General features: G+C 30.9%; 2 protein-coding genes across 3 annotated transcripts; both read left to right on the plus strand.

Moving 5' to 3' along the window:
- The first annotated feature begins 39 nt into the window (after positions 1 to 39).
- LOC143253972 (transformation/transcription domain-associated protein-like) lies at positions 40 to 19,957 on the plus strand. Of its 2 annotated transcripts, XM_076508644.1 has the most exons (8): positions 40 to 309; positions 622 to 707; positions 2,295 to 2,435; positions 6,045 to 6,201; positions 7,599 to 7,797; positions 13,115 to 13,404; positions 19,328 to 19,579; positions 19,826 to 19,957. In XM_076508644.1, exons 1-8 carry the CDS (start codon positions 82 to 84, stop codon positions 19,862 to 19,864), a joined length of 1,392 nt encoding a protein of 463 aa, XP_076364759.1. In that variant the 5' UTR covers positions 40 to 81; the 3' UTR covers positions 19,865 to 19,957. The 2 variants fall into 2 exon arrangements, with proteins under 2 accessions (XP_076364759.1, XP_076364760.1); XM_076508645.1 differs by lacking the exons at positions 19,328 to 19,579; positions 19,826 to 19,957 and adding an exon at positions 16,196 to 16,328.
- LOC143251756 (transformation/transcription domain-associated protein-like) lies at positions 19,863 to 27,960 on the plus strand. Its single transcript, XM_076502999.1, has 4 exons — positions 19,863 to 20,022; positions 20,396 to 21,246; positions 23,569 to 23,722; positions 27,748 to 27,960. The coding sequence occupies exons 2-4, from the start codon at positions 20,468 to 20,470 to the stop codon at positions 27,958 to 27,960; spliced, it is 1,146 nt and encodes a 381-aa protein (XP_076359114.1). The 5' UTR covers positions 19,863 to 20,022; positions 20,396 to 20,467.

The raw sequence follows: 27,960 nt of genomic DNA on the forward strand, positions 1-27,960 counted from the left end.
ATATACAAGTTACATAATATTGTTTAATATTTTTTAGTGGCTGCTGCTATTAAAGAATTGAGATCTGTTGTTCTACCATTCATGGTGTCATTAGTTCGACATTATACATTGGTTGCAATCAGTCAGCAGTGTAGTCCATTTGACGTTACTGGCCGTCAGAATAAACTTCAGGGTATGGATCCTCTTGTGCTTATTGATGCTTTAGCAGCAATTATGGGTCATGAAGAGAAAGAACTCTGTAAACCAGGTCAGCTAGCCCTTGTAATAATTCTAGATACAGCAACTACCATTTTGACATCAAAAGAACGGGTAAGGTACTTATTTTTACATGTATTGTAGGTATAATTATATTAGGCTAGACTACAGGCTGAGTGATCATTTCTATTATGCATATAATAATCTACTTTGATGTTTTTGAGAGAATACCTTTATGATGGCTTTTTGCAAAAATTAAATAGTCTTATCTTGAAAATTGGATATATAGTAAATATAATATTGCCTGTTTTGATGATAACCTTATATTGTTTTTCATTCTGTACCTATAATTAGAGTTAAGGTTTTGTAAAGGTGAAGATATGTAGATAATATAAATTTGTAAATATAAATATTTTGTTTCTACAGGCATGTCAGTTACCATTTTTAGACTACCTTGTAGAAAGAATGTGTTCATTATGCTATGACAGGGCGTGGTATGCCAAGTTGGGAGGGTAAGTATCTTTGTGTTTAATGTATACAGTCCCTTTTTTTTTTAAATAGTATGAAGTTTTGGTATTTACCAAAGTACGATATATATTAAGTATGTTGATGATTGACCAGATTATCAGTATTATATATCTTGAGCTATCTTAAGGACTTAACCCTATAATAATGATTTACTTGCATTGTAAGTTGGTACATAACTCTTGGGAAAGTTCTTTACAAAAATGAAACTAGTGGATGTTTTAAATTTTACCTGAACAGCCCTAAAAGTATGTAGTTTAAAAAATAAGATATTTAATTTTGATTCTTCTACTATTTATGATAAAAAATTTGTTGTTTAATGTAGTTATATGCATTCAAACTCTGAATGCTTCACATATAAGGTGGTTTTCATTGTGAGTACAAAAATACAATTTTTTTTTATCTTAGAAGTTTCACATTTCATTTGCATAATATCTAACACCTACAGTCATGTGAAAAAGTTAGGACACCCTGTGAAAGCCTGTGTAGTTTTGTAACATCTTTGGATATATAGATATTTAATCTCAATTTCAACAATACTGAGAGATTATAGGAATATAACTAAACAATTAACACTGAAAAGACTTTTCAAGATCTTCTGTAAATATAATTCTTTTTTTTGTTTGTTTTTTGTAAAAATTACATGTAAAGGAAACAACTTTTCATGTCCTAAGACAACCTTTCATTTATCATGAATTTATGTAACTTCTGTCCAAGATATGGATACCCCAGCTAGTAAATCTAAATTACCAATGTTTTTTCTAGAATAACTTCAAATTGTAACCCTAGACTACATTTATTTATCCTAAGTCTGCAAACTTGTTAACATGAAGATGACCTAAGAATATCAAAATGTTGTTCTGTACTTTATTTTAATTAAAGTTTTAATACTTACGTCAACTGTCTCAAGAACACGTTTTTTACTTCAACTGGGTTTCTTGTCATCAGAGAAGTGTGGGAAGCGGCTGCCATAAATGGGGGACAGATGAATGTTCAGACAGACAATAGGTGTAACATGCCTAAAATTAAATTATGCATTTATTTTAACCAACAATAATTACTGAAAACAATTATGTTTACATTTTTTAGCTGCTATTTACTATAGTAAGACATTTTTTACAGGTAGTCAGGAAAGGTAAGATTAAAAAAAAAAAAGAACCTGTGTTTTCAATCCATGCCTTTGTAAGAGGAACTTTCAAACTATGTTTGGGGAAAATTTTTTTTGCATGGGTTTAGTGTTTTGTCTTTATATATAGGATACTAGTAGTTCCACTTCAAACTATTTTAATGAAAGGAATATATATTTTTCAAGTCCTTTTGTTTTTAAACTGTTCTTTAGATGTTTATGCTGTACATTTAATTTTTATTTTACTGATGACTTAATTAGGATAAATATGTTACATTCTGTAATTATAAGTACTTCAGCACACTATGTTATCAGTGTTAAAATGTTGATTGGATAAATATTAGATGAAAGAGCCTGAGGATTTCTGTTTAGTAAACTTTTATGACAGACATAGCCCGTAGCTTTTAAATTAACTGGTTTAATTTATAATACGATACTTGTTTTTCAGCTGCATTGCAATTAAGTTTCTGTTTGAAAAAATGGTGTTAAAGTGGGTATTTGCACATCAGTACCTCTTCCTGAAGGCATTACTCTTTGTAATGATGGACTTAACAGGAGAAGTATCAAGTGGAGCAGTAGATATGGCAAAGTAAGTAGTTAGTGTTATCTCATATTTGTAGTCCATTTTAAAAAACAAAAAAGAAGTATAGAATTAACTCTTTCAATATGGGCTTAGTTGATTTTAAAACCATGTAACCTTCTTGTACTCATTTAGATATTATAGATTTGATACTGTTAGCCTTTAATATTGTGTGTATAACTTCACAAAATTTGGCATTGTATCAGTAAAGATTATAAATTTTTCACATAAAAAAATTTTAATGAAGTATTTTTGATAAACTAAGAAAAGGTTTGTTTATGACTATATTGAATATTCTTTTACTAGTCTGTGTGAAAAGTGATTTTTCATGTTCAGATTAAAAATACTTCTCTTCATCTCAAAAATCTTGAATTTTATTTGCTTAATCTAAAATCTACGAAATACACTTCCAATGTTTGTTTTCAGTAAAACTGTATTTTGTCTGTTATTTTCTCTAATTCTATAGAAGGTTAGTCAAAAATGCACTTAATAATTTCTATCTATTTAAATAATGCACCAAACAATGCAAAGTAATAACCTACAAAAAACAGAAAATCATTGTACGAAACTAAGTTTCATCTTTTGTTTTGGTTTAAGAAAAGATGAAGTTCAGCTTCAGTATGTTTTTTATCACTGGTATACATTGTGTTTTTAACCACACCAAATTTTTTTAATTATTGATCATAAGGTTTTTTTTGTATATTGTAATAAGTTTTTAATTATCCTATATTCATTTATTTGTTTTTTATATTTCAGTAATTTTTTTTTAACATTCCAAGCAGTTACTTAGACCAGTGATGTGCATTGTAATCACAGCTTAAGACTACTACATTACAAGCCTAACTCAAAGAGTGTTTGCACTGTGATTGACTGATGAAAAATGGTATTACAGCCTAGCTACTTTGCTTGCATGAAGTAATGGATAGATGCACAGCACTCATGGCTGCAACTGTTTAAGTTCTAGAATTACACAATATTACAATTAAATACAGTATTTCACTACAAAAAAGTTAATACAAAATATCTCAGTTTCACCGATCATTATGATGGTCAGAAGATCCTAGGAAGTCATATGCACTGGGAAGTCTTCCCAAACAAAAAGAACAGGTGGATTGTCATGAATAAACATTTAACTTTTAGAAAATGTTATGTGGTATTAAAGGACATTCAGTGACAAAGGTTGTTGAAACAATCATTTTATGAAAGAAGCATGCATCCTTATATTTGAGCACCTTAAATTGTAAAATTTAAAGTTTTTTTTCTGTCTTTTTTTGCAGTAAGGACATTCTTGCTTTAAAGCAGCTATTTTTTTGTCTTTCTCATTTATGAACTTTTATCTGTTTCTCAATGGTAGCTTTAAGTGCCATCAACAAAATGTTATGAAGAAGAATTTTGATCACATGTTGTAGTGTTGGCTCCATTTTGAGAACTTGAAAAAGATGATGAACAGATGATATAATTTGAGATTTTGTTGTTTCTTTGTACTGTAGCTGCACATTTACTCAGTATCACTTCATTTCACTAGCATTTTTTGTACTTGATGATAGCAGTGATTGGAGAAAAGAAATGGCACCTGGCTTTAATCTCAGTTTACTTTTGCAACCAAGTTATTCAATTTTTAAGCCTTCCCTCAAAATCACCACTACTAAAGTGATTTGAACACATTTGACCATTCTTATTAAACAAATTATATTTGTCTGTTCTTTGATAACAGCTGTTCATCTTTCAAGGGAAATATATGAAAATTTACATTACTGTTCTTATCACAATTAAAATGAGCCATTGCAGATCTGTTACCAACTGTTAATGGTATCTTTTTTGTTAACAAAGACAAATGAAATTGGACTGAAAGCAATAACAGATTTTGTGGTTTTCATCTCAAGTGTTTTAACAAGGATGAACACCATGAGACATCAAAATGGCCATGCAGTTACAAAACATGCTTAAGCTGCATAAAAGGAGCTAAGAGCAAAATTTGTAATCTAATAGTTTTGATCAAAACCTTACTTGTGGAATATATTAATTTAGTGTTTCTGTTTAAGTTCAAGTTACAGACATTCTACAATACAATAACTTTTTTTTATATGACCTTTTATTACAAAATTTTAAAATAATCATTTACATGTTATATCAGATCATTATTATCCTATCCTCTGGAGGGTGTTGAGAATTTTGTATTTGATTATGGCAAGACAAGAGCATGCAATCTCTGTGTCAGCTCTCGTTAAAGTAATATAATTGTTGTGATACTGGATGTTGAAATTTTGGTGAGAGAGAGAGAAAAGTGAACAACAAATTGATTTGATTTAACACTTAAATAATTTAATCAAAAAAGCTACATTGCCATAAACCAGTCAGTGTAGAAATAGATATCCTCAGTTTTGTAGTAGTGGGCTTGTTATGGCCCAGTTGTTCATGTGCTTGACTCACAATATGAGAGTTATGGGTATGAATTCATTTCACTGAATATGTTTGCTCTGTTACCTGTGGGCACAGTATAGTGTGATAATGTCTGTTGGTAAAAGAGTAGCCCAGGGATTGGTGGTGGTTGGTGTTGACTAGCTTTCTTTCTTCCCTCTAATATATAACTGCTAAATTAGAGATGGATGGTGAGTGCAGAAAGCCCTTGTGTAGCTTTGTGTGTAATGCAAAACACATTAAAATTTTTAGTAGGTTTGTGCAAAATTTATTCAATTACAGATTCTGTTTCTTTTATTTCTTATTCATTACCCAGAAGACTAGTTGTAAAATGTGAACTGGTGGATTTTGTTGAAAGTAGTAGTAGTTGTTGAAAGTGAGGCACAGCCATTGCAGTTATAGTTTTTGTAATAGGTTTATTTAACCTTACACTTTTCAGTTACCCAAGCATGAATAGGGTCAGTCAAATGGGCCAGTTTTATATCAGAGAAGGAATGTTCATTATAATTCCAAATTAACTATGTCTATCTATATGAAGTATGGCAAGCTTTTACTCTTAAAAGTCAAATATGTTGCAAGCATATTTCTATCCAAGGTAAATCTGTGTGTAAATATCCAAAGTTTGATTCCGACTTACATCAGCAAGATGTTGTTCATGTGAAGAATAAAATACTTATATATATTGTACAGTTTCAAAATTGTATTTGTATAATCTCTAGAACTAGAAAAGTTCATTTGCATATTTTTCAGTATCTCTTTATATCATATCTGGTACGGTTTTTACACCTCCTCCTCCATGCAGTGTCACTAATTCAGCAGTGCAGGGTAAAACTGATAGCTGGTCATGGCAAGTGCACTTTGACTTCCATCCATGCAGATATGGTTACCAAACATCTTTTTGCACACATGCTTGGCTTTTGTGTTTTTGCTAGATATTTACTTATGTATTAGGAAAACGGGATCAACAAAGAATAAGTGGTAGTTTGTAAGATATTGAGTTTGTTTTCCAACTTTTGATATTGCTATAATCTAATTATCTTATTATTATGCTTATTTGAAAACAAGTTTTAAATATGAACTTATTGAACCACTTTGTTTTGTTTTAAATCACATAAAGACAATGAAGGAAAATTGACTGCTGTCAGAATCAATGATTTACTTAGTTATAAACACTTGTTGCCTCATTTTATCTGCTTCAAGATCCAATCTTGAGAAGATGCTAATTTTGTGTGGAAGCCCAATTATTTCTGATGAAGTGAATGATAACTTAGTTGAAGCTCAGAAAAAATCTCTACATGATGTTACCCAGGAGTTGGTGCGACAAGTGACCTCACCCAACACTTGTGTTCGAGAACAAGTAAGGATGAGCAAACTTTCTTATTCCTGTATAATGATTTATTTTAATTTGTTATTAATACCATAATTTTCAGTTTACATTTTTGTTTATAGAAAACCTTATGATCATGTGATAATTATTCATTTTTTTATAATAATCAGTGTGTAAAACTTTTTTTTGCAAAATGATTAAGAACTGGATTTTTACAATATTGAAATATATAGCATTGCTAAACAGTTAAAAATAGGAACATAGCTCTTGTGTGTAAGTATTTATTAAAAATACAGTTAAAGAAACCTTTAAAAGTACACCGTAATTTAAATTTGTTGAAAGCATCAGGCCTTCGTAAAAATCTACATACTTCCATTGGATTTTTGTAACAATATCAAATTGATTAAATAAACTACTAACAAATATAAGCTTAATGTAACAGAATTATTAGAAATATTTAAGAATGTGAATTTAAGATTAAATAGAGATGTGGGTCCAGGAGTTTTAAATATTCATATATGGAAGTGTTTTTTTAAAGAGAGGTGAAAAGTGGCAGCTCTGTGTATGTTGACTGATTGGTCAATGTTTTTGCATTATGTAAAGTATTAAGATTTAAATATAAATGCTCTTCTCCTCTCTTGATGATGGTGGATCTTAGGACTGACTGAAACAGGAAAATTTTGTATTATTCCCTACTTTTAAAAATTGTTTTAGCTGAGTTTTTAATAACTTCCTAAACTAATATTCCTTGTCAAAAAACTGCAAACTAGCTGCAAAACAGGTTTCTCTTACAGTTTTTGCAATTTGAATTGCAAACACATTCTGAATACCTGTAATTTCAGGCTAAAAATGACATTTTTCAACACATCTTAACAATTTGTAAAAAGTTGATACAGATAGATAAAAATGATTAGTATTTATCTTGATTTTATTCTATTTTTAAATGAATTGGTTTTGGACTGTGAATCTAAGAGTTCATAGTTTATGTCCCATTGCCACATCAATGCATTCTGTACTTTAAGGTAGTAAGTACTTTGGACAAGCTGCCTCTTCTCCAGTCTATCAGTTCAGAATTAGCAATGGATATGCACAGAAAGTCTTTATGTAGTCTTTGCATGAAAATGCTAGACAGACAAGAACTTAATAAATGGAATTTGCCATGCTTGTTTAAACTTGGGTAACTGAACTGTTTCTGGCTTTATATATGTAAAAACGGCTGGTTTGGGTTGAGAACAGTTTTATGTAGAGAAGCGAACAATGTTTTGAAATGAAACATTGTTTGCTCATCTACATAAAAATTTTCTCAACCCAAACCAGCCGTTTTTACATATATATTATTCTCTACAAGTGGGTTTTCTCCTCATCACTGATTATTGTTTCTGGTTTTGTTTTGTATGATATTTTATTTCATGTACAATGTTTCTTAGGCAATGCGTTCACTGGAAGTCTTAGCTCAAGTATCCAGTAAGAATGTTACGGAAATTATGGAACCCCACAAAGAGGTGTTAGCTGATATAATTCCTCCCAAAAAGCATCTGCTACGTCATCAACCAGCTAATGCTCAAATTGGTCTTATGGATGGCAATACATTTTGTACTACTCTCCAGCCAAGGCTATTTACTATAGGCAAGTTTTGAATACTCAAATTTATATCTGTATAAAACTTATTTTTTTAATCTAATGTGTTGTTTGTTTTTAATGTGTACCATGAAATTGTAGTTACCATGCATTTTAGACATGAAAGAGCTTTGTATTTCCTTTAGAATAGTCATCTTAATATTTTAATCTTTGACCATTTCTAGCCTATAAGTTGTGCTTTCGCACAATGGTTGTTCATGATAGGGATTATACAAAAAATTTGCTCAAAACTGTACCAGAACATTTGGGAAAAACACCTTAAAAAGAAGACTTAATGTTGAAACAACATGCAAAACTTTTTAATAGTTAAGACCACCAAAACATTGTCAATGAGCAAAATAAGTGATTTTGTGATTATAGACAAAATCAAAATTTGCCAATTTGTTCATATTATAGCAAAAATTGCTTGGTATTTTGCACAAAAACCTGTAAATATATATTATATGAAAGTTTCTGAATGACATAACCTAATAATTTTGGAAGACTACCATTGTTTTATATCCTTCAGCATTACAATGAACCAGTAGTAGAATTCTTGCAAAGATATGTCTTTGTTGTTTGTTTCCAGTATTGGTCTTTTATGTATTTTTATTGCACTTTCAATGTTTATTATGTTAAATAAAGCACAATTTCCTATCCTTTGACAAATGTTTTTATTTCAACCTGTTCAATGGACAAGTGCTCCAGTTAGTACTTAGATGTGTTGTTCTGAGCAGTAGCTCTTGTATTTGATGCACGTTAAAAGCATGTTCACATAAAACCTCAGGCTTAAAACCACTTGGCTCAAGCTACAAATTGCTGTTATAACTCTATTATAAAATTAGTGTAAGTATTACCTTGTGTAGTGTGGGATCACGAGGAATTTTGTATTTGAAAAAAAAGAACAAAACCAGAGAGAGTAATTTTAAACTTAATTCTACCTCCTTAACATTGTTGTGCTGCAAAATTTTCTAAGTCCTTCACTCTCTACACTGTAAAAATCCAATGTTCTCCTACTGTCTGCATGTTGGTTCAGAACTAACATGCATTTTCTAATGCATTAATTGGAAACTGTCACATGAAAGGTTTCTGATTTTGCTATTGCATATTGTAACGCTAATTGTTATTGTTCATCAATACTTAAGTTTGTTGTCTCCATGTGGATTTTTGCAACTATATTTCAGCAAGTTTTTAACAGTGGATAGTTACCATAATAGACTTTCCTACTCAAATAAAGGTAGTGATTCTTTCTGCTGTTTCTTATACTTAGTTTAAATTGAATGTGTGTAGTCAGTATATATTACTACTGCATATAGCACTGTTTCATATAGCTGTATCTATTTCTAAATATTTGCTGCTAAGGTAGCAGTTGTAAATGCCAATAATTGGTGATTTATGCTAAGCATGTCACTGTTATATTTCGTTTGCATTGTTTTTAGTTGCTTTATTGTAGTAAGCTGTTGAAAAACATGCACATGTGTCATGTAGACCTAACAAGGTGAGCACATTACTGCATCCAATACATTATATTGTGTTCTATTATCTTAGAAGAAACATTCTTCAATTCTGATGAAATTGTATTGTTGCTGCATGTCTTTTGTTACGTTACTCTGTGCCACTGATGGAAGCTGGTCATTAAATCTTTACTTTAAAAGTGGCCCACTGAGTACAACTTTAACTTTGTTGTAGTTGCATATCAGTACATGTGTTTATTTTTGTTGTCCACTTGTTTTTTTGAATAAGTTTAATGGGGTAATTCAATGAAAAAACAACAATGCAGTGGTAAATTGTTGAAAAATATATAACATTAAACTAAATGCATATTCAGTCTATAGCTTTAAATTTATTTTCCATAAATGGATGTTAAAAGAACAAAAAACTTAAGAAACAAGATCAGTGAAACTTATTAATTTAAAAAAGTAGAATAGGGATCATCAAAAAAGTACAGAAACAAGTTGAACCAAAATGCAAAGATTATATTTTTAAGCCTAATGTAAACAAATAGGATTGGAAATAGTGTCTATATTATTTTCTAAAGCTACAAATCACTGTTTTAAGTCTACTAAAGTTGGTAAGTACTGTAAACATGTTGTCAAAATAGGGATTTGTAGCTTGGAAAAAATAATGTAGGCACTATTTCTGAGCTTGTTTGTCTTTCTTTTTTATAGTCCCTTGGTGTAAGCTTGTAAGTTTAATCTTTGAATTTTGATTCAACTTGTTTCTCTATCTTTTTAGATGATCCCCATTCCCCTTTTCAAATTAACAGTTTTTTACTAATCTTGTATGTTGTACATCTTTTGTTTACACTAAAAGAAAAGTTTTTAACCAAATATTTTTGCTAAAGATTTGACCATGCATTTATGGTGTCAGAGTCTGCCTGACTTGAGTGCAAGATGATTCTCATGCTAAGATTAAAAATACTTTGTTCTCACTTTACATTTTTTAATTTCATTTGTATAATCTCTAGAATTGACATGAAAAGTGTTTGTTTTCTCAGTAAATTTTTTTTTATCTTGTTTGTCAGTTTCTTGATCCTAACACAGTGTACAAGTTTGGTCTGTCTGATTAGCCTTGCAACCACAAAAAAGTAAAAATCAATACAAATTATCCCTTTTATTTTCTTAAAATGACTGCATATTTTTACAGACAATTATACACTATTTATTCTTGAAGTCAGAGCCAATTAATACATTTGAAACTACTAATTACTTTGGTTTATGTTTTATTGACAGTTGATAGTAGTACCGAAGTGAAAGGCTTTGTAAATAACAGCATCAAGCCACCAGCATACTCGGCCATAGTGCAGCATAATGTATTCATAAGACATGCTCATGCTTTAATATAATTTCTTTTGTTTACTTTTTTATATAACCTAAAAAATGTCTAATTTTTATATTTTATCACTTATTTAGCAATAAATGAAAAAGTACACATAAAAACCAAGAATTTTGCTGATTATCTGGGTCTTGATTTTTTTTTCTCTCGTAGTTTCGAGAAAAGTTAACCCTATTTTTTGTAGGGATGCTTTTAGTACTGTATCTTCAGTGATTTTTATTTATTTTAGATATGGAACGTAGAACATAAAATAATAACATACAATGAAAAATAATGTCATAAAACTATTATAATTTAACTAGCTATCTAACTAAGCTATATATGTATTAAAATATTTCCCTTACCTGTTTGAGGTGATCTTGGTAATAGCACACTCATATTGAAACGGGATAATTCAAAATTGATGGTGAGAATGAGCTAACCTCATAAAGAAAGAGTAAATTATATTCTTTTTTTTATTAGTTATAAACAAATGGCAAATTTTCAGAAATAATTATTTCCATTTTTAAAGACAGCATGTTCTAGAAGGTACATAACATGAGCCTCAGTTTATGCCACATAACTCATTAGAGCAAGAAGAATAGATGACATTTTTTAGCTTAGGGATATCAAACATATAAATTTGTTAGTCAATGAAAATTTACAAAGTAATATAGGGGTGAATATAAATTCTAAAATTAGCAATTTGTAGCAATGAAGTGTCACATGACACAAAAAAGAAAGATTGAGAATTTAATTAAATATATCTTTATAAATTAAGAAATTAAACCTTATGTGATATTACAATATGAATTATAAACACATGTTCATATTAAAGTAGTTTAATTGTGTATTGAATGTAACTATAAAATTCTGTGATGTGAATTATGATGTACTTCATACTACTTATGAAGTAGTAGCTTATTAATTGGTGATTAATAAAAAGTACTTAATTATTCTCCATAAATGGATGTTAAGTATATTTAATATTTAAATATTATTATTATTCAATTCTGGTATTCCTTATTAAAAAATAAGGAATTTTTTACTACTATATTAATAATATAGAAATATTATATATTTCTAGAGGAAATATAATAACCACTAGAAGGTTATTGGCTTAGGAATGAAAATACTCAAAATTTAACCCCAAACTGATCTTTTATATCTTTATAGGTAGAAGCTTAAAATCTTTCTTGAATAATATATGAATTTAAATTGGGGTGAAGAATCAAAGATCCTTATGAAATGATGACTTGGGGAAAAGTTTAATACTTACATACTCAATATTTATTATAATAATCTGATCAAAAACTTTGATACAAACCTAATTTTAAATGTTTGTGATAATACAAGAATAAACCTATAATACAGACACTTGTTCTGCACAGAAACTAAAATTTAGTGAATTTAATATGTAGGACAGATAGTGTTTTGTTATAGATGAAATAAAAGAGGTAAGACATGATGTTGAAGTCAAAATAAATTTAAAATGGTTTATTTAAACTGATATTCTAGTTGTAAGACTGTTGCAAATATAAGTTTGATGAAAGAGAATATGTAATTGAACTATGTTCCAGTAATAGTAAAGCATGGAAATGACCTTTTTTTTCTGTAAGTAAGCCCAACAGAAACAAAAGATGACAGTACATCAGATATAGGAGAGCCTCACAGTTGTTGTGATTGAATATGATGTGAAAAAGCTAAAACTGTATTCAAAATACATATTTTTTTTGTAGCTAACATTTCAGAAAATGAGTGTCTTAAAAGGAAATATCTTCTTTGTGTGGCAGTCTCAAAATATCCTCTGTACACAAGGAGAAATAGAATGCAATACAACTATTCCATAAAACCATATACAAGTTCTTTGATTGGCCAATCAACAAAAAGTAACTTCTTGGAAACAATTTAATGCCTGACCTCAAAACATATGTTAGAAATGAGAACTAACAAAATTTAATTTAAAACAAATTTAGCTATGAAATTTATATACTATATAATTATACAGGTTTGACTTAAAAGTATAATGTTTTTTTGATTGTCTTTTCTCAAATCACAAAGAGCTGTTTTTAGGAGTGCTTTTTTTTTTTTTAATAGAACCTTGCTTATAGATTTATTACTATATTTTAACAAAAATAAGGACACGAGGCTCAGTTTATATCTTGTTAATACAGTCCATGTATAAATGATCATTATATTAATATACACAATATTCGCAGCAAGCAATTTACTATACAAAATAAGGAATTTTTTAACTATAAACTTTTGAATAATTGTTTCAAATAATTCTTCTGTTATATATCTTTAATGTATTTCAGGAATCAGCTGTTTATTGTTTTCTCTTTTGTGAATATGCTGTTTAGTAAATGATTAGAAATGCAAAAATATAATGTCTACTAATTAAATTCAAATTTTGAAACAGACTTCTGTCATTTTACCTAATCAGAAGTTTTTGTTAAATTTATATTTTATTAAATGTTAAATGAAGTAATATGTTGTTTTTTTCTTGTAGATCTCAGTATTCCAGAGCACAAGATCTTTTTTACTGAACTACTAAATCTTTGTGAAGCAGATGACACTCTGCTTTTAAAATTGCCCTGCTACAAATCTATTACTAATTTGGTGCCACTTCGTAAATCAGCACTGAAAGCATTGGCTGCATGTCATTATATTACTCAATGTCGAGAAAAAATATTTGATGTTTTGTACAAAGCCCTTAATTCCACAAACTATGAACTTCGGGAGGCTGCTTTTCAGTGTACCAAAAAGTTTATTGGAGGATTTAGTATTGATATGGAAAAGGTGGGTTAACTTAGTTTCATTCTAATATCACTCCGGTGTGTATGCTATCTATTAACACTGTACTTATGAGCTTGATTGATATGACTGACTTCTTATTCACAAAGTAATCATAAAAAGCTTCCATACTATAATTTAATATGGTACATGTATTTTCATGACATGTGGCAAACTTTGAGTAAACAAGTGTTTTTATACACAAGAAATTGTATTTTTTATTTATGTACTTTTACTAAAGATTTGCCCATGAAAAAATGGAGTCGAGTGTTGACTGCTTTGGGTACAAAGTGATTTTCATGTTAATATTAAAAATACTTTCTGTGTTTGAAAACATTCAGATTTTATTTGCATAGCCTCTAAGACCTCCTAAATAAATATTAACCTTTTTCAGTGAAACTACATTCTACATATTATTTTATCTACCCTAATTCTCTAAGGACTTGGTTGATTTGCCATTCTTGTAATCACTATAAAAAAAATGGTGAGATAATTATAAAAAATAATCTTTTTTTTTCTTTCTAAAATTGCTGTGAATTTTAAAAGAAACATTTATCTTAAGTAGCTTAAGGCTTGTAACAAAAAATACATCTTAATCTTATTTTATATGTCTTTTGAACTTTAACTAATAATGTCACCACACAAATTGTAAATTACTTGGCAAACAATCACATAACTGTGCAAAAGTGTTAATACAAGAGAATATTTTGTCATTTTTTCCATTTTAGGGGGCTAATCTTTCATGCATTATAGAATGTAAATTTCAACACTGATGCTTTACTGATCTCTGTTGACAGTTAAATGAACTAGGGTGAAAATAATTATCATTCTTTAGAATTCCCATGTACTTGTACAAAAGGAATGTCATAAGGGTTTTGCTTGAAGGAACATGATCAAATTTAGGGTCTGAAATAACTGTCATGGTATCCCATGCAGCATCTTAACTATATAGAAAAGCTAGCAAGAAGCTAACATATGTTACTGGTATATACTAGAATAAATCAATTTAATAGTACTACACAAATAAACCTTCATAAAAACAGTGTTTTACACTATATATTAAGTTCTGTTGTCATGCCACAGCCCAAAAAAGGACAGAACTGTTAACACATTAGAGAGTTTACATAAGAGCTTTACATGATGCTGGTTGACTCTCCAACAAATTGTTGCAGACTTGAAATGCTCCCTGAACACTGTCAAGAGACAGGTAAATTTGAAAATAGGAAAAGAAGAGACAGAACACCTAAATTCAGTGATAAAGATGTGAAGTATCTTCTTTTATGCAGTCTTCGGAACAGAAGGAAGACTGCCACTGATCTCAAGCATGAGATATATGACTGTATACCAAATGACAGAAAAGTGTCTGTATTTTACAGTATCAAGAAGACTCAGTATGAATGGAATATTTGGACATGTAGCTATTAAAAAAATCTTCACTTCAATCTCCAGATATTATCAGAGAGACTGCAATTTGCTAAAAAGTACAAAGACTAGACTGTTGATGATTGGAAAAAGGTATTATGGATGGATGAGTCCAGTTTTGAAATATTTGGTTTAAACTTTAAAGCATAGATGTAAGTCCAGTGGAAGAAAGGTAAAAGATATCAGGTCATTCTTTAAATAATGATCTTTTTGGGATAGGATAAGTTTAAATGCATATTTCTTGGCTAAATGAAATTATTCTCAAAGTCCTATTATTTATATGGGATGACTTGATAGCATTAAGTGTATGTGAGTTTGTTTCTCTACTAGTTTTTGTTTAATTATTTTAGAAGCCCCAGTTATAATGGAGGTGACAGAGTAGCACATAAGACATATAATGTTTTATTAGTTTAAAAATGGGAAAAGTGCTGTGAAACTACACAAAGCATTCAAGAGGTGTACAGCAATGTAATCCTGAATGTGAGGAAGTGTCAAAGTTGATTCAATAGGTTTAGAACTTGTAGATGCAGTTTGATAGATGCAACTTGCACTGGCATCCTGTTGAGTTTGATAATGACCTGCTTGAGGAGGATTGTACTGTAACTGTTGAAGAGTTAGCTCAGAAATTCAATTCATCTCCTTCCACTGTCCACTGACATTTGCAACAACTTGGTAGAGTTTCAAAGTTGGGGAAATGGGTACCACATGAGTTGTTAGCTGATAATTTGAGAGAATTACTAGACATTTGCACACCTCTTCACTCTCATGAACTTCAGACTTCATTTTTGAACTGCCTAGTGACTGGAGATGAGAAATGGGTACTCTTTCAAAATGTTAGTTACTGCCGACAGTGGATTGGTGAAGGAGAACCAGCTACACCACAGCCAAAAGTGAACCTGCACTGTAGGAAGGTTTTACTTAGTTTTTGGTGTGAAAAGGGTGGTGTAATACACTTTGAATTGTTACAATCAAACCAGACAATCACTGTTGAGAGATACTGTTAGCAACTGGATTGACTGAACAAAAACAAAGAGACCTGTTTTGGTGAATTAGAAATGAGTTGTTTTTCACCATGACACATCCTCACACTGCTAAGAGAAACTTCCTCATCCCCCTTATTCTCTTGATCTTGCTCATTAAGATTACCCTCTTTTTATAAGCTTACAACATCATTTGAATGAAAAACAGTTTACTTTTGTGGATAAGTTAAAAAAAGTAGCCTTTGTACCTTTTTTCTTATAAAACCATCTCATTTTTATAAGCATGGTACTTAAAATTTTTTGAGACATTGGCAGATTGTTATTAAAAGTAATGGAAAATACATAATTGATTAAAATTGTTACTTGAGTTCTTTTTTTCTCCTTTTGAATCTTAGTGTTACAAACAACATTACTTATGGGATAACCTGATACTTACCTCAAGGCATCACCCCTACCATGAAACATGGGGAAGGGCAGTGTAATACTTTGGAGGTGTTTTTCTTGCTGAGGTGATAGGAAGTATTTGCAAAGTAGATGGAATAATAGACCAGTACAAGTACCATCAAATACTGATTTGTCATAATATACACAATGGTTTGAGTATTATTAGTAAAGCATTCTACAACCAAGAAGATAATGACCCTGAACACTCATCCAACCTATGCAGAAATTACTTATATGCTAAGAAAGAAGCTGTTGGAATGTATTCTTTAGACAGCTGGTATGGGTATTAAAACTTTAAATAAAATAAAGTATAGAACAATGTTTTGACCTTTTTAGGTGAGAATTTGCAACTGTTTTTGTTAACCTGAAGATGACCTAAGAATGTCAAAACATTCATCATCATGTAGATGATGATGGCAACATGTGATTTCTATTTTAAAAATTGCATTCAAGAATGTTAACTTTATCCTAGTGTGATTCAAGTATATCCAAGTACAAACTATATTCAAATTTTATTTCATATTGTTGGATGTATGCTTTGTGTAACATGCATAGCTTACAATATCATTTGTAATTGCCATTATTTACATATTGTTTTCCTGTATGTGTACCTATATCGAATTTTCCATCAAATATAACCAAACTGATTGAGAATATGTTCTTTTATGGCTTAATACAGATTTAATTACTGACTAAAAGAAAGACAATATTTAACTGTTCTTCAAAAGCAGTTTTCTTATTACTCATAAAATGTTTTTCGTTGGAAGAATCTTTCCTTATCAGAACATGCACACCTTTCCTAAACAACTGTTGAAATAGGAACTGACAGATAGCATTTGCCTCTATGGAATTCAAGAAGTTATGATGAATGTTTCAAGACTAGTCTTTAGAAATCAATATAAGCAGAATGTTATACATATATATATATGTATATGTATATATACTACATCTGTAATACCATACAAGCCTTAAACAAAAATGCTGCACAACAAAATAGTCATTTGGGCACATGCTAAAGTGTGTGGGATGTGTCCTTTGGGTACACCATCTATTTCTGTTCAAAAAGCCTCATGGTAAAGAAGTAGTAGTAAGAGGGTAAATAAAAAAATGATGAGAGATTTAAATGTGAGTGCACATCTACTATATCACCCATCACTGTTCATAGACAGTTGTAGGAATGTTATTGCTGTAAGAAAAAATAAAATAAGTTCTGCCTTGAAGGCTGTTATCTCTTTGGGCCCTGTCAACATGTGTCTCTTCCAGTGAGTACTACAAGATGAATGGCATCTCATCAGGGACCCTCTAGATTTACAGGTATTCTTTCCTGCTTTCCTCCAGTCTGACTTACTCTGGCAGTTAGAAAAAAACAACATGACAGTGGGAAACCTATTCCTCCTCTCTTTCTGGATAACTGCATCTTTACAGATGCCTTGCTGTCGGGATGGGGTGCAACACAAATTAGATCTCTGGCTGTTTGTGTCAAAAGAGTGATGTTTTCACATCAATTTTTTGAAATTCCTTGCTGTTCATTGAGTGAAGATTTATTTTCTGTTATCTCTGTGGGGTATGAAAGGTATGATTCATTCTGACAAGCTTACACCAGTAAAGGAAGCACTCAGTCCTGTTCCATATGGTCTTAGATCTTGGCTGTGGATGCATTTGCCAGAATTGGAAGGGCATTTCCTTTATACCTACTCTTCTCCTCTTAGTAATTTCTCTCACCCAATCCATTCCATGGATGTTGGGTTTTTGTAGCTTCCTTCTGACCAGCTCATCCATGGTTTCCATCTGCTCCTTCCCCAGAAACAATCTTCATCACCTTTCCCTCTTTCCTAGTCACTTCTCTGGCAGCCTCTCACTATATCTTCATACATGGCTTTTGTTTGTTTTTTTGCAAGGGATTGAAGACTATCCATACGTGTAGCACCCCTTTTGTTTAGCTCTGTTCTTCATTCATGTCTATCAACATTGTTGAAGAATATTCCATCACTGGTTTATTTGGCATTGATTCTTTCATTCCTAGGATATCTGAGTTTTTATATGATTGTTGACAAGGGTCTGTCATTTCAACTGTTGGACATTATAGAGAGAGACTATCATATACCTTTTTCCTACTTTTGTTGTGTGCTTTCCCTTCCTTCCATATTCCATATTTAATTTTGCTCTGATCCAGAGTGTTTCCTATATCTAGTCTACATATTATGGTGTTTTATGTTGCACACTGCATTTTTTCATTGGCTTTTACTTCTGTTTTTTTGTGTTTTTTTTCCATAAAAAGTTGCCCATTTTTCATAATATTTTTTCTATTAACTTTATGAGTTGAATTTGTCAGGTTAATCCTATTGCTTATTTTTCCCTTTCTTGTCAGTTGTTCTATGTATCAATTTAACATATCTGTACCCTCTCACTGTCCTTGGCTGCTCATTTCTGTGATCCTTCAGAGAAGATTATCCATGCTGGCATGTGGATCATTCCCCACACCTTTGGGTTGCATGAGAAAGCATGCAAATTAATTGCAGAAATAATGAAATTTGTCAACTTACAACTTAGTGGTCAGAATTTGGTGACACTGGTTAATAAAGAGAAAAATTTTGTTTTTGATCTGACTTTTGTAATGTGAAGTTTTAAGATTTTTAGCACATTTCAAATTTGTCCGTAGGATGTTGTTCACAATTAGATATACAGGTCATGTTTTACTATATTGGTAGTAATCCGTAACTGGAAATACTTTACAGAGACAAAAAACTTCATTTGATTATTCAAATTTAGTCTGATACAAAATGCTTCCCAGGGGTATAGTGGGTATGTCTATGGACATACAATACTAGAAGCCAGGTTTTGATACTCATAGTGGACAGAGCACAGATAGCTTATTGTGTAGCTTTGTGCTTAACTTAAAGAAAAAACAAACTGGTACAAAATTATTTTAAGACAGATACCATATTCAATTGATATGATGAACCTAAGAAAATGTATTTAATATTTAAAAAAATCATATTTTTATTTTCATTTTAGGCTGTTATAAGGTTGTAAATGTACTTTTACTCATATAATTGTCATGCTGGTTACACATATTTCTTCAGGTGCATACAGCCATACGTCCTCTGTTGAAGATGCTCGGTGACTATCGGTCTGTGAACCTGAGTGTTATCCAACGACTTAGTTATCTCACTCAACTATTTCCTAATACTTTCAATGAAAAGCTGTGTGAGCAACTTCTTCCACATTTTCGTAAATGGTTGGATGTGGTAGTCAGTGCAGCTAGGTCTGGACAGAGGGACAGATCTAATAATGAAATCAAACTCTGTGTGGCTATAGCAAATATTTTTCATCAGGTAAGCTTAAAAATGCAATAAATATCATTCCAAAACAGATATTATCAGTACTGTTTCTAAAATGTGAATAAATTTGCCCACTTGTTGGGTCATCAGATAATATTTTTAACCTCTTTTTTTCAAAACATATACTCTTCCAAGTGGTTCCTTGAAATTTTACTTACCATATTATAATATTCAGGTCAAGATGTACTTTTACAACAGGTAGTATTGATGTGATTAAATTATAAATGTGCATATTTTCAGATCCCAGCAGCGAGCAGTAAGTTCATTGAACTTTACTAACACTAGTCTTGAAAACTGAAAAGGTTCTACTTTTGGAAGCAGGAAGTCCATTTCGTAAACCTCTTCTCAACTTCCTACTTCGATACCCTTTACTCACTATTGATTTATTGCTGAATGAAACTTACTTGCAGGAAGAGCAAGTGCGACGGTTTTTAGAAGTAAGGGTGCATTCATTCTTGAAGGAGAAAATAGGTTAAGTTTTCTGAATATTTCATTTGAAGTTCAGTAGTTTCATAATTATGCTGTGCTTGAAATGAAGTAAGAAGTATTTTAAAGTGCAAGTTCAAGTGAGTTATGCTCTTTAAACAACACACAAAGGTAAATAGAGAAAATTCAATAACATTTATTCAAGATTCAACTAAACATCATAGGTTATTTATTACTTGAAAGTATTAGATTTTTGCTATTTCTATTAATACTTGATTTAAGACTCAAAGTTTATGAACTTGTGTAAACTTAAATGTAATCTATTCATAGTTGTAATTTATAAATAATGCTTTTTAATAATTGTTATTATTATGTGCATTTTAGTACCTTTTGAAAGGGAAGGAAGGAAAACCATTCCGTGATGTTTTACAGCAAAATTCTTCCAAATTAATTAATATGTTACATAGTACTTTTCAAAACAATATGCAGTCAGGAATAATGTCTTCACCAGCAATGTCTGGTATCCCATCTCCAAGCACTGTATCACCTCTAATCTCTCAGTCTTCTGCCAAACAAGATATTCAGTATCAGATTATACTTTTGGTGAGCCTTTTGGTAAAACATGATGAACAGTGGCTTTCTGGACAACACCAGTTAGTAGCATGCATCAGAAATGTTTGGGTATCTGAAGAATTCCAGAAAAGACACATGAAGGGAGACACGGTTGATTTTACTCAGTGGAAAGAACCAAAGCTGGTAGTTAAATGCTTATTAAATTTTGTGAAACATCATCCCAATGAAATTGAACTGTTGTTCCAGTTACTTAGGGCTTTCATTGGACGCTTCATTCCAGATTTTGAGTTTCTGAGAGATTTCCTAGAAAATACTGTTGCCTGTAATTACACAGTAGAGTGGAAGAGGAAAGCTTTCTTTAAATTTGTGGAAGTTTTTCATGATTCCACTTTTCCTCAGGAGCTAAAGGCTAAAGTATTACAATATGTTATAATTCCATCATTTGCAATAGCTTTTGAACGAGGAGAGGGAGAAAAGTTAATTGGTGGCCCGCCAGCTCCAGATCAGGATCTTCCTGATAATATTATTAGTGTGTTCATTAACAAAATTATTGATCCAGAAAATCCATTTGGAACGTCTGATGCTGTGAGAATTCTCTTGCTGCAATTTTCCTGTTTGTTAGTAGAGCAAGCTTCTCCACATATTCATGATGCTGCTAACAAGTAAGTATTATATTAAGCTTCAGTACATTTGTTAAAATTTTATGGATAAAACAAATAATTATTTGTTACATTATTTTGTAATTTTATTTTTTTAAAAACACTGCTCTTAACTAGGTCCACCCACCATAACAAGGTGGATGCATTTGAAAAACAGACCATAATTATGCATTGCAATATAAATGACAATGCAACATCATTGAGCAACAAAATAAAAGGAAACCATATACAATTGTTAATAGGTAAAAACGAAAATAAATAATTTTACAACTGAATATTGATTAATGTCAGGCTTTTGTTGTTTTATAAAGAGAGCTGCTTTGATTTTTCTTGTATTTGAGTTACTTTTCCCTAAAATGATTTTAAAATCTATAAAAAGAAAAAGTGATTAATAGTTTAATTATTAAGTTTTACTTTATTACAAGTTGCAGCTTTTACAATAAAGAGGATTTGTTTCCAAAACACACCTCCTTTCACGCTTTAGCTTTATTCCAACATAAAATTTTTCTTCTTCATCTACTTAAACATTGATTTGAACTATACCTTTTCAGCATCAGTACTGTGTTTCTGACATTTCCTATGAGTTTTCTTTCTAGTGGGTCTTGAGTTAATTGTCTGTTTTCATTAATTTAAAAAAAAATGTATCAACAGTTTGCAGACATTTTCAAATACAAATACACATTCATGTCTTGGACACAGAATTGCTTGATGCTCTCCTTCACTATTTCACAATTCTGACATTGGGGATGAATGGGGGTGACATCTGCAGAGGAAATACAGTTCTTCATATGCAGATATGTAGAATCTTACATGCAGTCTGATGTTTTTTTGCTGTTGGCTCTGAAGTTGAGTTTGCAGAGGATCAAGAACAGACTGGTGAGAATTTATACTTATAATTCCAGCATTTTCCTTTGTTCAGACAGTTAATCACAAGCCTTGGAAGTATTCAGCCTCTTGCACCTTTTATACATTTGCCTGATTTACTGGATCTGCCACTTTTGCCAGACACTACTGTGCAGGTGAGGAAATTTGTTTTTCATTTGAGAGAGGTTGTTCTCATGCCTTATTGTTCTTGTTTATTAGGTAAGCATACCTTGGCTTTCCATTGCTTGGAGAACCATTATTTGGACACTCAAAAATTAGATCCTTTTCTTTCTGTTTGGAGCTCTTGACTAGATGGCACAGTTCAGTTTTCCAGAATTCATCTGTCATTTACAACAGTTCTGTGTTATTTTTTTATTATCATCTCTACAATTGTTTTCTGAGGCTTATCACATATCTCCTGTGCAATTCTGGATGACCTAAGGCATGCACTGAAGCATTTCAGGTTTCAAATCCCCTTTTGTTTATTCATTGGGATCCTACTGTGTCATGTGACTTATCCCCTGTTACTTTGATAGGTTGCTCTCTCCTTAGTATTTTGTTTGGTTTGTTATTGGGATATTTTGGAGACAGATTCCTTGTTGGTGGGAGTTTGCCTTCGTACTTAAGTCTTTAGAAATCTCCTTTCTCAGATGGTCTATTTTTGCTGGTGTTTTCAATTCTAGAGAATCTTCAGTGGATGTGGACCATCTCCACTCTTCCTTTCCTACCCTACTTTTTGACTGTTTTAAAGATCTTCTCTAAGACAGTTTCATGCATCTAATATTTGAGTTTCAAAATTGCTGGTTTCAGCATCACTATCCATTGGATCACAAGGATGGTTCTAACCTTACCAGTTGGTATCTATTGATAGTCGTTTTACAGGGACAATATGATAGTTGATGTCCCTCTACTTCCCCCACATCCAGAAATATATCTTTTTAAGTGTGCCTGGGAATGATTACACCAGTGGTTGAAATACTATGCCTGTTCTAACAAGTAATCTTTCTTATTGTAAAAGCTGTAACTTATAATAGTGTTTATTTGGTGCTTTGTGCATAAATATAAAGAAAAAAACTTTTATGTTTTCTCTTAATCTTGTAGAAATTTGTTAAGTTTTTGAATTTTGAGTAAAAGTATTTTCAAATGAATTTCACCAAATTTCTAAGTTAGATTTGAAAAGTTTTGATTATCTTGCAATTTTTACTTCATTAAAAATGAGTTTCTAAAAATATAATTAGTTATTCTACCTACAAGTAAAACATTAATTTCTATATTAAAGCTATTTCTTTAATTCAAGATATCTGATGGATAAGTTTTATGAGCTTGGAAAATTTTTTTAAAATTAGATTGTTTGTGCCTCGGTATTTATATAATGTATTACATTAAGCTTTTGTAAACTTATCAGTGAAACTAACTGAATTCTTTATTGCCTTGATTGAAATTTGAAACAATTTTTTTCAGGAGGCAAGGTAATAAATTACGAAGGCTAATGACATTTGCTTGGCCTTGTCTTCTGGTTAAAAACTGTGTTGACCCTGCCACTAAGTACCATGGCCATCTACTTCTGGCTCATATCATAGCCAAGTTTGCCATTCATAAAAGAATTGTGTTGCAGGTAAAATACACATTTTTTTTTAGTTCTATAATAATGAAATAACAGCTTGAACTGAAATCACTCATTTTTTCTCATGTGCATGATCTATCCTGACAGATAATCAGTGATGTTGAGAAACCCACTTGTTGAGAATTTTATATGCAAAAACGGCTCGTTTGGGTTGAGAAAATATTTTACCTAGAAGAGCTAACAACTTTTTGACCTGACGATGACCGAAGAAGGTCAAACGTTGTTCACTCTTCTATGTAAAATATTTTCTCAACCCAAACGAGCCGTTTTTGCATATAAATATCCTGACAGATATTTGAGCTGAAATGTAAGTTTTAGTGGTTTCCAGCTTGCATAAAACACAGTTGAACAACTCTAAATTTTATAGATAGAAAAGTCTGTTTGTTTATCCTTGTATATTTACTCTATTTTTAATGTCAAGTGTTCTGTGTAAATGAGATAAATACTAGTAATTCCACTACTACGACTATTACTGTTATACTCTTGAGTTTAACAATGGCTCTTTTCCCTCTAAGTATTATCTTCTAGTAATAATGTTCAATTCAAGTAACTTTTCAGACTTCCAACATGAATGCTCAGTTATCTAAACTTTCTGCAGGTGCCTAGAAACCTAACTTTATGAAATCCAAATTAATTATTGTGAATCACCAACTCCCAGATTTGAATGATAAGTAAATAGTTATCTATATTAATATCATATGTTATTGTAAATTACCCATTTGAGTCTTTAGTATGTAGAAAATTCATAGAATACTTTGGTGGTTTAATGTAACAGGCAGGCTCTGTTGTCTAGTCTTTGGAGCTTTGACTTACTGCCAGTCATAATAATTTTATATTACATTAAGGAATGCATTTGCAACTGCAACACACAAGCCACTAACTTGAGGATGTTTATGGTTAGAATAAAGAATTGACTTTAAGCTGAGATTCAGAATACACTTCAATGTTTAATATAACAATTTGTGAATAAATTTGCATTACTTTCCAATCTTGTTAATTTCAGTAACTCTATTCAAACGTTACTAATCTAGGCTTAATCAGCGATAATTTAGAGTTACTATATGTTTCACGTCAACTTCTAGTTACATTCTTCAGTTCAAGAGAAAGAGCATTTATTACTTAAATGTACTTTGAACGAGATATGCTCTTTGGATCTTGGCAAGGGAGACGTTGGCATGGCTATCCTGTACATCATATATCAATATGACAACTTCTCTCAGTAGATTGCCAACAGATCTCTTTGGCAGCTATGGTAGTACAGGATCAACTGGCTCTAATTTTGGTAGCAAACTTTTTGAAATTAACTCAACAACTGACTTTTTGGGTAAAAACAAGGGTTTTTATACCAATTTTTTTTGGTATCCTTATAATTTCCCAAGTCCTTTCATTTTCACCTACAAGTAAACCTGTCCTTTAATTTGACAATTTTTTTGCAACTCAAACAAAAACAAAAATACTTCACAATTGGCCAGAGTAAAAATAGCTCAGCTCAGCTACCTGTTTACACGTATCTATCTTCATCTTCTGGACATCTGTTTTACTTTATAGTTCTGACTAGTTTCTCTCTTATTTGGAAGTTTGTTGTTGTTTTTTTCAAGTTAATTTAAACATCTCTCAAAGTTTTCTTTTGTGTATATGAAAAATAGTCTGTCAATATGATTCTTATAGCCAGTATCTAATGATCTTTTTTCTGCTATGGTAGTATCAGTTTGAGAATAGTATTTTTTTTTTTCTCACTGCCTACTTCAATACAGCCTTAATTTACACTTGGCATATGCTCTTTTTTTGGTCAGGCATTATTAATGCATTCTAGTGTATTAGCTAATTCTTGCATAATATTTATCATAATGGACTGTACATGCTATTTATGACATATATTTCTCACTCCTTTGAAGCAATTTAAATAATAAAATATACCTCAGAATACCACAGTGTTTCATTAATATACCTTTTTTATTTTTATATTACTTTTCTTAGGTACTTACATTTTTGAAAAATATTTGTAATGTGATGACAACTAAAAATGACAAGTCTTTTGTTCAAAAGAATTTTATTTAATTTTTTTTAGATTTAGACAAAATTTAAAGAAATATAAGTTTAATATGCCAAGATACACAATGATAAATAATAATGTAGGAAAAAGTAAAGTGATTGCTACCAGTCTGTTTCCACCCTGTCACTGGTGGCTCTGAATTAGGGACATGGCCATTCTGTATTAACTCTACACTAACAAATATTCTGCATTGGGAAGGAGCATTAGTGAGCTGGAACATAAATCACATTATCTGATCTTTTATTGTTAAATTAAATTTGAAACCAGTTATGGATGAAATGAGTAACATGAAAATATTTAATTTGAGCAAACCATTGCATTTTAATATTTCATGTTCTTCATAACTTCAGTCAGTACATTGTAATAAAATGTGTCTTTAGTTCGTTGGGACATTTCTGGCAATTGTTCATGAAATGTTTATTTACCCCCATTATCTACACATGAATCTTGTTTCTGTTTGTTTACTTTGCTGCTAATAATGAAAGTATTATTTTTAGACTGCATGTATTCCCTGTGAACTCAATTTTAATCACGAAAATGATTCAGAAGTTTCTCAGCTGTTCACAGGTGTTTAACTGAATGCTTGTGCCATCTAGTGAGTGCAGTAAACTGCTTACAGAAGTAGTAAAAGTTCCTATTATTAAATAGCAACAACTGTGCACACAAATATTTGTTGATGATTATGGAAGTGGGCACATGAATGCCATTTATTGGTTCTTCCTAATGAGTGTAGGCCTTACTAATCTGTTTTGTGTATATTGGATTCTGTTTAACCCTTTCATTATTGGTTGGATGGAATCCACCCAACTAATAACAACCATAAAAGTATCCATGAGAGTAATTATTACTATGATTTTTGATAATGTATATATATATTTACAAAATTTGGCAGACTATTAGTAAAAATTACAAGGCTTTCAAACATAATGTATCAGGTTTAGAATTAAGTATTAAATTACTTTTTTTAGGTAGAGATATTTCCATAATTTTTTTTTCAGAATGTTGAATATCAAACATACAGAATAATTTTCATTTTAAGATTAAAATATTTTTATGTATCAGAAGATTTTCAAATTTCACATGTGAAATCTTTATAAACTCCAGATAACTGTCAAATATTTTTCAAGAAAAAGCTTTATATTTTATCTGTTTATCTATTGAATTGGGTCTCTGTACTTGTTTGTCAGATTTGATTGATCTTGTAACCACCATAAAAATTAGTACATGAATATAAATTATGCTTTTTTTTCGAGAATGACTATAGGTTATACACAACTACAAATGTTTTGTCTAAATAGCTTAAGCGTCTTAACATTATACATTTATACATATTATTTTTATTATATTTTCTTTCAGCCATTTATGGCTACTATCACAGAAGTTACAATGCAGTCATGTTATTGTATTCAAGACTGTGAAACTGACCTTTACAAAGTGGGCTGTTGTGGCTGTGTTTCAGTGGGACAGTATTTTGTAAAATACAATCACATTTCAGTTATAGCACATTATATATGTATATATACATTATTATTATTTACAGATAAGCTCTTAAACTTATTTTTCTTAAAACATAGAACAATAAGTAAAACAGTATAACAGACAGTTATATCTTTTAGCTAGGATGACTTTTATATTCATTTGCTGCTTGCCATAAGTTGCTAAACCTTTTAAAATTTTGCACATGGAGGATGTGAAACAAAATAATTTTTTAGTTCTTATAAATACATTTGCAGTAAGCAGAAACTTGTAAATAACTGTATCAGTAGCATATAATCCCACTGTAATTTATTAATCGTAGTAACTAAACTGTCTTTGAGTCTTAACACCTGCAAAATTAAAGAGTAGAGATATTTGGCTTGGTAAACCTGTCTACATAAAAGTAGGTGTTCACAACTTCTTATAAATGTTGCAAACTTTCATAAATATTTTATTCATAAGATACATTTGATGTTGTGGTGGTTAGGTTTTTCACAGTCTTTTGAAGGCACATGCAGTTGAAGCTCGAACAGTTGTGAAACAAGCGTTGGAGATACTTACCTGCCTATATGCCTGCTGTCACAGAGCGGGAAGATGGAACACCATGCTGACCCATTGGACATTAAAAAATTATTGTAGAAGAAGGACATACCTTAGCTCAGCTAGTACATATGCTTCAACTACTAGTTCGACATTATAA

This window comes from Tachypleus tridentatus, chromosome 6 (genome assembly GCF_004210375.1).
Source record: "Tachypleus tridentatus isolate NWPU-2018 chromosome 6, ASM421037v1, whole genome shotgun sequence".
NCBI lineage: Eukaryota > Metazoa > Arthropoda > Merostomata > Xiphosura > Limulidae > Tachypleus > Tachypleus tridentatus.

Coding starts and splice junctions, on each gene's coding strand:
- LOC143253972 (XM_076508644.1), top strand. CDS start 82: ATGGTGTCATTAGTTCGACATTATACATTGGTTGCAATCAGTCAGCAG. Junction 13,405..19,327: donor TTAGTATTGATATGGAAAAG/GTGGGTTAACTT, acceptor ATATTTCTTCAG/GTGCATACAGCCATACGTCC. Junction 19,580..19,825: donor TAGCAAATATTTTTCATCAG/GTAAGCTTAAAA, acceptor GCATATTTTCAG/ATCCCAGCAGCGAGCAGTAA.
- LOC143251756 (XM_076502999.1), top strand. CDS start 20,468: ATGTTACATAGTACTTTTCAAAACAATATGCAGTCAGGAATAATGTCT. Junction 21,247..23,568: donor ATTCATGATGCTGCTAACAA/GTAAGTATTATA, acceptor AATTTTTTTCAG/GAGGCAAGGTAATAAATTAC. Junction 23,723..27,747: donor ATAAAAGAATTGTGTTGCAG/GTAAAATACACA, acceptor TGTGGTGGTTAG/GTTTTTCACAGTCTTTTGAA.